Genomic DNA, 10,936 nt, shown 5'->3' with positions numbered 1-10,936 from the left:
TGGGTAGAAAAGGGATTCGAAAATTGGAAACATGGTGCTGAAAGAATTAAAAAACACTCGAAGTGTTCGCTTCACATTACTTGTGCAGAAATTTTGAATAATTATGGAAAAGTTAACGTTCTGTAGCATTTATCAACTGCACTTCAGAAAGAAATGATGGACAACCGCGCGGCTTTGAGGAAGATTTTCAGTACTTTGAGAATTTTAGGGAGACAAGGGTTAGCTATTCGCGGTGCGAATAATGACGAAAACTCGAATTTCATGACAATTTTGAAAGCTCGAGCAGAAGACGTGGCGGAGTTGGAATCCTGGTTGAAAAAATCTGGGCACAAGTGGTTACACCACGACATCCAAAATGAGATATTACAGGATATGGCATTTAAAATCATGTCGGAAAATATCCGAGAGATAAAAAAAGCAGAATATTTTGCTATACTTCTGGATGAAACAGCAGACATTGATAGAACAGAGCAAGTTTCTATTTATTTACGAGTCGTCTCTTCAGATCTCATTGCTTCAGAGTATTTTATGGGGTTTTATTCGACCGCAAGTACTAAATGAAGAACATTATTCGAAATCGTTAAGGATGTTCTTCTTCGTTTCGATTTACCGCTCTTGAAGCTCAGAGGCCAATGTTACGATAGAGCTGCGAATGTTTCGGGGAAAGTTTCAGGACTGCAACAACGGCTAAAAAAAGAAGAGCCTAGAGCACTTTTCGTCCACTGCAATGCCCATAATTTCAACCTTGTTGTACAAGATGGAATTGAAAAAGTGTTTGTAGCCAGGAAGTTTATCGGAGTAGTAAAGGATTTGATAAACTTTGTGCGCGATTCACCGAAACGATTAGCAGAATTCCAGGACTTACAAGCTGTTGAATCAGAAGTAAGTGAGCAAGACTTTCAAGGAAAGTAGCAAGGATTTCTACAGTGCATGGATTCATTTGAGTTCTTATTTGTTTTGAATACAATGGTTGAAATCTTTGATAGAATCGAAATTCTAAACAAAGATCTCCAAAAATCGGATCTTTGTGTAGTAGATTCATATCGAAAAATTGAAGCTGTGAAATTTGCGTTAGATTCCTCTCGGGATTCAAAGTTTAAAACAATTTGGAAGAACAGCAACAAGTTGACCGCAGAACTTGACGGTTGACTTACAAAAAATTATTCAGCTCTATAAGGGAGATTTTGATAAGCTCAGATTAACTAATGATAAAGATATGGCGTTGAGTATTATGGAGCGCAAAGGAACAAAACCTTCAAGTTTGATGGATGTTGTTGAATTCATGCGCGAAAATCGTTGGTGCGTGGGACTTGTTCCTGAATATTTGCGCTTCATAAAATTACTCATGACCATACCAGGATCATCTTGCTCAAACGAAAGAAGCTTCTCTGTGTTGCGACGTATAAAAAATTACTTGCGCTCGACAATGATCCAAGATAGATTGAATCATGTTGCCATCCTGCACTCTTACCCAGATGCAGTGAACAAACTCGACCTTGAAGAACTAATCAATAACTTTATTTCTCGAAATTCCAAACGAACCTCAGTTTTTGCACTACATACATTAAGAAATACTTGATTTATTAATTATAAATAAATATTTATAATAATATTATTAATTAAATTAATGATAATAAATATTTATTATAAATACTATTATACTTAATTTATTTATTTATGCTCTGACATACTTGATTTATTTACATAGTGAAACACCCCCCCCCCCCCCCCCCCCCCCCCCCCCAACCTTGGTCGACGACTACCCACCCCGAAAAAATACGTTCTGCCGGCCCTGCGATTGCAGATCATCAGATTGCATGCAGAAAGTTTAAAAGAGTAAAAGAGGTAGAGACTTGTGCATGAAATCTGCTGATCTACAATCGTGTGAAAGCGCCCTTAGATAATTTACTCGGTAGCAGGAAAAAATTGAGACATGCGAGTGAATCAATTCTACGATTGTGTAAATCGATTCTTTTCACAATTTGGGGATATTCCACTCACCATGTTGGTAATTGTACGCGTACGCGTACCAAAATAATGGGCGAAAAATCGAAAAAATTTGCCCCCCCCCCCTACTAGGCACTTGCCTACATTGCTTGTTCGGTAAATGCGGGCCTGAGTACATCCCAAGAGGAAAATACAATATTGTGCCGATTTTTACAACAGGCGTAATACCGTACCAATTATGAAGCAGGCGTTATGCCAGTTGGGAATTTATGAGTTTAGTATTGGCGAGATACTGATTTGATATACCGTTTAAGTGCCGACTACAATGCTCTCCCGTGTGTGGGCACAGTAGCGGTTTGGTACTGGTGCAGTAGCGAAATGTGAACTACGGTTTAATCCAGCTTTCAGTACTTATGCCGTACGTTGGATAGGTACAGGTTTAGTACTGGCAGAGTGCAAACATCAATTGCCGGTTATCTACCAGCCACATCATTATGCCGTGCGTTGGCTCAATGCAGGCTCAGTACTGGCAGAGTACACACTTCGATTGCCGTTTATCAACCACCAATGGCTTATGCCATGCATTGGCTCGGTATAGATTCGATACTGGCAAAGTGAAAACTTCGATAATCGTTATCTACCGGCTACAGTATTAGGTCGTGCCTTGGCACGATACATACTCAAAACTGGCGGAGTACAAACTTTAACGACTAGTTATCTACCGACCTCATTATTATTCCGTGCGTTGGCTCGGTACAGGCTGCACACTGGCAAAACACAAAAGTCAATTGCCGGTTGTCTACCGGCAAGATCATTATGCCGTGCGTGGGCTCGATACAGGCTGAGTACTGTCAGAGTATAAAAGTCGATTGACGTTCTTTGACAGCCAACAACAGTATGCAGGTACGTCAACCTGACAGCGCTATTTCGTCAAGTTGAAATTTTCCTTAATCAATAATTAAGGGCTCATTTAGGGCTAATTTAATGCCCAAAATCCAAATTTAATGCTCTGCAATTTCTTCAAAAAATGACTGGCACTGCTAGCTTGACCTCAAGCCAGCAGTGCCACATGTGAAAACAAGAGAAGAATTGACTTTATTAAATTCTTTTTGAGACCACAATTAAGGGTTCATTAAGGGCTCTTGTTTTTTGAAAGATTCAAATTTCTAACATTTTTTCTTTAATTTTTAATGCCTGGCACTGCCAGCTTGACTTCAAGCTAGCAATGCCATGTGTGGAAACGAGACTATTTTTGACTTTGTCAAATTTATTTTTATATTATAATTAAGGGCTCATTTAGCGATCATTTAATGCCAAAAAAAAATTTAATGCTCCGCAATTTTCTCAAAAAATGACTGATAATGCCAAATTGACTTCACGCTAGTAGTGCCACGTGCGAAAGCAATAGAAGCATCGACTTTACCAAATATATTTTTATACCATAATTAGGGGCTCATTTAGGGCTCTGAAAACTAACCAAAATAATTTTTTTTCAAATCAACCGCTATTATTCAAAAAACACTCCAAAACTGAAATCACATATATTTTATCAGGAAAAGTTCGTCAAAAGTTTGTCCTATTGTTGAAATATACGAAATGCTAATAAATTATTTTCTGATAACAGTCCCCATCAAACGAAAGATCTTCCAAAAGTAAAACAAAAAATTGTGCTACAATAATTAATGTATGATAGGACGGCCTAAAAAATCGTATTTTATAATTTTTTATACAAACATTTTTAATGAGTGTTTTTGAGATTATTCAGTACGTATTTCTAACAAAAATATTCCATTAACCTTTAATTTATGTTTTTGAAAAGAATAATAAAAACATAAAGAATGACAAATGCAATTTGAACATTGGCTTAAGCCTTAGGATTCTATAGGTGGATAATTTATAACGGCTGCAGTAAACACAACCTTGGGTTAGGTTGTGACCGTATTTAACTGTTTCCAACTCAGCCTGAACTATTCACTTACGATTGTTTCATTTTAAAATTGTTTTCAAGGGACCCCAACTTAGCTACAATAAAGTTTTTAGAAGAAAATTAAGGCAGTGTTCAATTACGCTCTAGCTACCTGTGTACTGTTCCCCAAATACCGGGTTTCCCCTTACGAGTCCGAACTGCGACTATTGACCCTGGTCAGCGGGTGGTCTTTGTATCTAATGATGAGTAAAATGTGAAATATACAAATCTTTCGATTTAGTACTTGTTAATTTAGAATTATAATATTCCATATTTGCGAATTCGAACGATTCCAACGATATTATACATGCCTTTAGAAGTTTTAAATTAAATAATAAATGGTCAATTTGATGTGACATAAACATACAACAAATGTGTCAACGCGTCAGAAATCTAAGCTCTCTCTACTATGGTGAAAACTATGAAAACTGTGTTTGAAATATTTCGTCTTTCCAGTATCAGAATTGATACTCCAAGAGCAAGCATGAATTTATTCACTATTAGATGAATAATTACGAACTTTTTACGGCTCTTAAATATACAATCGTGGAAACATGCCTTTATTTATTTCGAACATGAAATCCAAACGAAAGATAAATTCTCTAATGTACTCGGTTAGGCTGAGTAAAAAATAAAAAATTCTTGAATTCGAAGTCGATACTACGCAAAAATATTTTTTTCACATTTTTGAATGTTTTGAATCAGCCAATGTTTTGGCTGATTTTAATCAACGATTTTTTAACACATCATGCTTTCTGTGACTAGCCAAATTCTCAGTGACGAAAATATACAAACTATACAAGAGAAAAAATCGACAAGACCCAGGAATTGAAATAAAATTGCAGAAAATGTGCAAAATTTGGAATTGGATATTTAACAGGATTTGTTTTCTTGTGTATTTCTATGTTAAAAAGCCTATAAATACCAAGAAAAATATTAACCCACAAATTGTAAAGACAATGCCATTAAACATCAAACGAGGAATCAATTAATTATTTAGGGCTTCCCAACTCCACGGAAATAAATTTTTCAGAATTAAATCATATTGCTTCTTCTTGGTATTCAAAAGTAACAAAGTCGAAAAGAACTAAGAATTAGCTGAAAACGCAATTTTTTGTTCTTAAAAATATAAGCTTTATACTAGTTAGGGCGGTCCAAAAATGAGTTGCAATTGTGTTCTCAAATTTGCATGCATATCACCCCCTCCCCAAACTTTTATGAATTCAGAATAAAAAATACGTTTTTCTAATTATATTATAGATTTAGAGGTTGAGCAAGCAGAAGAAAGTATAAAAGATATTTTCTATGAGAAAAAAAAAGAATTTTTTGTAGATTTTGATTAGAATTGTCAATATTACGAATTGATTTTAAACTCAAACATTTCTCTTTACTATCCCGAGTCGAAATTTAGACCCTACTTTGAAGTTGCAGCGTCTAATTAGAACCTGCTTTAACGCTATTTAAATTTATAGCCCCTGCTTTAAACATTTAACTCCTAGTGAATGAAACATTAAAACCTAATTTGAAGCTGTAACACCTCTCTGAAGCTACTTTGAAACTTTAGAGCCTATATTTTTAAAACTAAAGACCCTACATTGACGCTGTTTAACCTCCCCTTCAATACTGACTCTACATTGAATCTTTTGAGCTTACCATGTTCTAACTTCATGAAAATAAAGTAAAAATGATTTTTTACTTAGGTTAATTTAACTGATGGGTCATCTTCATGACTGAATGCACACTCAATTAACAAACATATTTAATTCAAGATTTAACCTAATTGTCATTAATTATTTATATATAAATCAATACTTTTTTTCATTGCTTAATTACAGAAAAATATTTTCTCTTAACTAAAAATACAGGAAATTTGTATGAAAATGATATTCATCACAGATATTTACTATATATTGTCCATTAATAAGTCGTTATAAACATTTTTATCAATAAATAATGAAAGTGTGTGTATTCAATAGTCATGTAGATGACTGAGATTACAAAAAATGATAAGAATACAATATTTTCTATCGCTAACCACAAATATTAGGAATGAAATAAAAAATTTGAAAAATATACTAAAATATATATTTCATAATTATAATTAAATTTACTGCTTGTTATTAGAACTTTATTAGAGTATTGCGGGTAATTTATTTGCAACGTGATTTTATGGAGAAAATAATTTTTTTCAAGGAGCGTAGTACCACTTTTCCAATAGTTTAGTCATTTTTGTTACTAAACAATAATTATTGAGAGTTTCTTAAACATTTTCTCAGATGATTATTACTATTTACGTGTCTAACACTTGATTTAGGAGGAAAAATTATCTCTTTTCGTAAGAAAATGTTTGCTGCTTTAATTTTTTAATCATATTTATCATAAATTACTGGAATCCATTAACAATTTCTTTATAATGTTTTAAAATAATCCAAAATATTTAAAATGCTTTATAACCTTTTGAAATTGGTTAAAGGTCTTAATAATGACAAAGAATTAAAAAAAAACACTCTAAAATATTTCAAAATCCCTGATCATTTTGTAAATTGATTCTGAGGATCAATCAAATAAAGACTTTGAAAAAATAAAAAAGATATCCCATTGGTTTAGGTAGAAATAAGTTTTGGAAGAACTGAGGTAAATTTTGCAAATTCAAAATAATTTCAATGTATTAAAAGAAACAATATAAAAAATATTAAAATTTATAAATAAACCCAATTTGAAGGAAAAATTGAATGAATGTTCAGTTTTGTTTTTTTATCAGTTTAGAAAAAAATCCTTTTTCGCCCTAAGTTTTTGTGATTCAATCAAATAGCTTTATAAAAATTAAAAGTATTAGGTCTAAATACGCTTAATGGAATTCATAGAATTATAAAAATAGAAAAATATTGATGAAAATTGATGAAAATGAAAAATAGAAATCCCAGGAATTTAGATAATTCAAGGAATTCAGAGATTTCCAGCAATTCAGAGAATTCATGAAGTTCAACGAATTTAGAGAATTCAAGGAATTTAGAGAATTTAAGGTATTTTATAAATTCAAGAAATACGGAAAATTTAAGTTATTTCGTGAATTCAAGGAATTCGACAATTTCAAGAAATTCAAAGAATTCAAGGAATTCAAAATATTATTAGAATTCAAAGAGTTTAGGAAATTCAAGATATTCGCTAAATTCAAGTGATATACAGATATCAAGAAATATAGAAAAATCGACAAATTCATTGAATTCTAGGAATAAGTAAATTCAAGAAATTCAGATGATTCAAGGAATTCCGAGAGTTCAAAGAATTTATAAAAATATTGAATTCAGAAAATTCGAGGTTTTCAGCAAATTCAAAGAATTCAGAGCATTTAAGAAATTCAATGAATTTAAGGAATTCATAGAATTAAAGGAATTCAGTAAATTGCAGAAATTTGAAGAGATCAAGAAATTCAGATAATTTAAGGGATTCTAAGTATTTAAGGAATTGAGAGAAACATTGAATTAAGAGAATTCGAGGTATTCAGCCATTTCAGGACATTCCGCGAGTTCAAGGGATTCAGAGAATTCAAAGGGTCCAGAGAATTAAAGGAATTCAGAGAAATATTGAATAAAGAGAATTCGAGAAATTCAGTAACTTCAAGCCAAATTTCTTAAATAAATGTTGAAAAGCCATATTAGACATTATAAAACTTTGTGGGAATGAATGTCATGAGCAGCATGTTTTTAATAAGAAACACTTTATAAGAATGTTTCTTTACATATCTTTTTTCTTTAATATTTTATTCCAAATGACTTAAAAAACATTAATTCTATAAGATTTGTATAGCTTTACAAGGTAAATTTTTTGCATGGCAGATGTTTTTGGTTGATTTAACTTATTTTTAAAACAACCTTGTTTTAATCCTCAAATCATCTTCTCATTTTGCTAAACAAGCGATCGTTATACCAGCGACAATAAAAATATTAACAACGATAACAACGATTAAAAGTTATCAGGCTAATTATTGTAACAAGCCTCTTTCGTTGCACTTTGTGAATATTATGACTAAGAGATGCGGACGGGAATTAACTGTTTACTTTAATATTTAACTTCAGTTTTCCATAAAAGAATATAGTTTCAAAAGTAAAAATTAAGGTTGGAAAAGATTGTTTAAATTTAAATACAAATTTTTTTCTGTAATTACGCATAAAAAATAGAAAAAAGATTTTAGTGAGCAAGAATTTGAAACTTTTTTAGGCTTTTATTTGCACTATTTAACAAATAATGCTATAATTTTACAATTTCTAGTTCATCAAATAGAAATTTTTATTTAGGAATTTTGAAAAAATCCGTAATTTATTAGATTTATATTATTAAACGATCTCTACCGCATAATAAATAGAAAATAATATGAATTTTATATAAAGATTATTATTCTAAAGCGGTTGAATATGCGATACTTCCTCCTAGACGTGCAATGAATTTAGTGTTAAAAATAAATAAAATTGTGGGCAGCACTCCTCATCAACACGACTGCATGTCCAGGAGTGAGGTTATATTCGTTTTTATGTGGAGAGATAAAGTATTCTATTTTCGCTGGAGCCACCTATGTCGTAGTTAGAAAATTAAAGATATAGCGGGAAAATGTGTTTTTATAACATGGAAAATATACATATTTTAAGCGTTGTTAGTCGATAGAATTAAACTACGGTATATATCGCTGAGGAAATCTGTGTCGGAACATGGAAAGGATCTTTATCGTATTTGAAGGTAATTAGAATATTGAAATCGATAACAGTTCTTTTGTAGAATTTCGTGAGTTCATTGATAAAAGGTAGTGCGATAAGTTGATTAAGATCGATATTTGGAGATCTGTTTTGTGTTTTAATATGTGAGTTTTGGTTTCTAGCCTGTAAATAATTTAATCTTTTATTGATATATTTTTTGGTAAAGCTGCTTGTGTAGCCGTTATTCTTTAGTGTATTTTCGACGATTTTAAGATTTTGTGCTTTAAATTTGGTGTCTAACAGTGTGACGGCTCTATCTACTAGACTGTTAATAACAGAAATCTTATCTTTAGTTGTTATGCTGAATCGAAACTAACGTATCTCCCTGACCATGTTTCTTTGCAGAACCAGTTGGTTATAATTTTACTGTAGTTGTTGTGTAAAGTGATGTTTAAGTAGTTTATTGAGTTGTTTCTTTCTATTTCGATAGTGAACTCTAATCTAGGATGGTAGGAATTAAAAAGTTTAGGTAGGATGTCAATTTTGTCATCAGGGACACACGCCAGAATGTCATCGACGTATCGGAAATAGAAGGTTAATTTAAAAGGTAGTTTTTTGAGGATTTCTTTTTCGAGTCCTTCCATTACTAAATCTGAAATTATACCGGAGAGAGGTGATCCCATGGGTGTACCAAAGATTTGTTTGTAATATTGATTTTGGAATATGCAATATGCGTAGTCTAAACAAAATTCTATTAATTCTAAAAATTGTTGAATTGGTATGTTCGGGTGTTCTCTGATTTTAAACCAATTAGTTTTTAAGTTTTTTAAAACGAGTTCTTCAGGAAGATTTGTAAATAAGGATTTGGCGTCTAGAGAAACAATGTTGTAATTTACAGGGATTTCAATATTTTTAATTTTTTCAATGAGATCCCAACTATTTTTAATGTTTGATGTTGTTTTTCCAATTACTAATTGAATGAATTTTCTAATATATTTCGAAATGTTATAGATAGGTGATCCGATGAAGGAAGTGACAGGTCTTAGTGGTATGTTTTCTTTATGGATTTTTGGCAGTCCATAAAATTTTGGAGCAATAGCATTGTGGCTTTTAAGGAATTTAGTTGTATCTGAATTTATAAAACCGAGTTTCAAAAGTTTGGAGATACGTTTATTAAGTCCCCTTTGTATTTTTTGTGTCGGATCTTTCGATAATTTAGTGTACGTTTTAGTATCTAGTAATATAGTTTCACATTTTTTAATATAATCTGTTTTGTTTAGGACGACGGAAGTATTACCTTTATCAGATTTCCTGACAAATATGTCAGTGTTTTGTTGTAAGAATTCATTTGGTTTAGTTCCAAGAATTTCAAGTTCAGGTTTAATATTGTTATGGTAATTAATATTGAGATATTTTTGTAAGTTACTAGAGATTTTAGATCTAAGTTCGGTTCGTTTTTCGTTAGGGATTAAATCAATTTTGTTTTCTATGCATGCAAGAGTTTCTTCAACGATAGATCCTTTGTTTTTAGCAGAAATGCCAAATTTTTCTCCTAGACTTAAAAAATAACTTACATCTTTAGGAATTTCTGTTTTAGTGAGATTGATGAGCCATTTTTTGTTTGGTCGCTTTTTGGAGTTGATGTCATAATATTTTTTTGTGAGCTATTCAAATTTCGTTATCGATTTTTCAATTGAGACTTTCTCAAAATTGTTGATAACATTGTTTTGACAATCAAAAAATCCTTTAATTAGCAGTTCTTTATCTTCAATATTTAAAAGTTTCATTTCTATTTTTTGTATCTCGCTTTTGACTTTTCTGATGCTAAAATTTGCATTCGTGATTAGATAGGCTTTTCTTTTTTTTAATCCAGGTGCGCAAGTGTGAGATGATCTCTTCTCCATAATGATTGCTCATTTCATTAAAAAATCTCATTCTTCCAGAAGTAGCTTCTTCCATGTTTTTCCAAATCTTATTGTATAATTTCTTAAAGATGTAACTTTTTTGTTGACTAGCGTGAGGTAATAATATTGGGTCGATGGAATGACAGTGTTGATCTACTAGTCGTGATATGGTACTTAGTTTTTTATTAAAAAACAAGCTTTCGCTTGGTGACGCCTAGCCTCAGCAGGGATACATATGGAAGTAAAACTAGTTACCTAGTGGAAAAGAATTGTTAAAGATAAGATGTGTTCGTTAAAAATGTTAGGGAAAGATCTTCTATGTGCTTATGTGTGTTATTCTACTTACATTTGTCGTTATAATACTAGCTTAAGATAAGCATTATTGTAGTTTGGTCACATGACTGTTATTTATAAAGGTGAGGTTCAGAAAG

General features: G+C 31.8%; 1 protein-coding gene and 1 pseudogene across 1 annotated transcript in view; both read left to right on the top strand.

Moving 5' to 3' along the window:
* LOC117173554 overlaps nucleotides 1-1,210 on the top strand; it is a 4,200-nt pseudogene extending 2,990 nt beyond the window's left edge.
* Nucleotides 1,211-1,216: 6 nt separating this feature from the next.
* The window catches only part of LOC117173553, an 18,112-nt gene continuing 8,392 nt past the window's right edge, over nucleotides 1,217-10,936 (top strand). The window contains exon 1 of the mRNA XM_033362194.1: nucleotides 1,217-1,400. Within this exon, the coding sequence (XP_033218085.1) occupies nucleotides 1,217-1,400 (184 nt within the window). The remainder of the gene's footprint in view (nucleotides 1,401-10,936) is intronic.

This window comes from Belonocnema kinseyi, chromosome 5 (genome assembly GCF_010883055.1).
Source record: "Belonocnema kinseyi isolate 2016_QV_RU_SX_M_011 chromosome 5, B_treatae_v1, whole genome shotgun sequence".
NCBI classification, from domain to species: domain Eukaryota; kingdom Metazoa; phylum Arthropoda; class Insecta; order Hymenoptera; family Cynipidae; genus Belonocnema; species Belonocnema kinseyi.
Note: the sequence above shows the minus strand (reverse complement) of the source record. Positions and strands in the feature narration are given on the sequence as shown.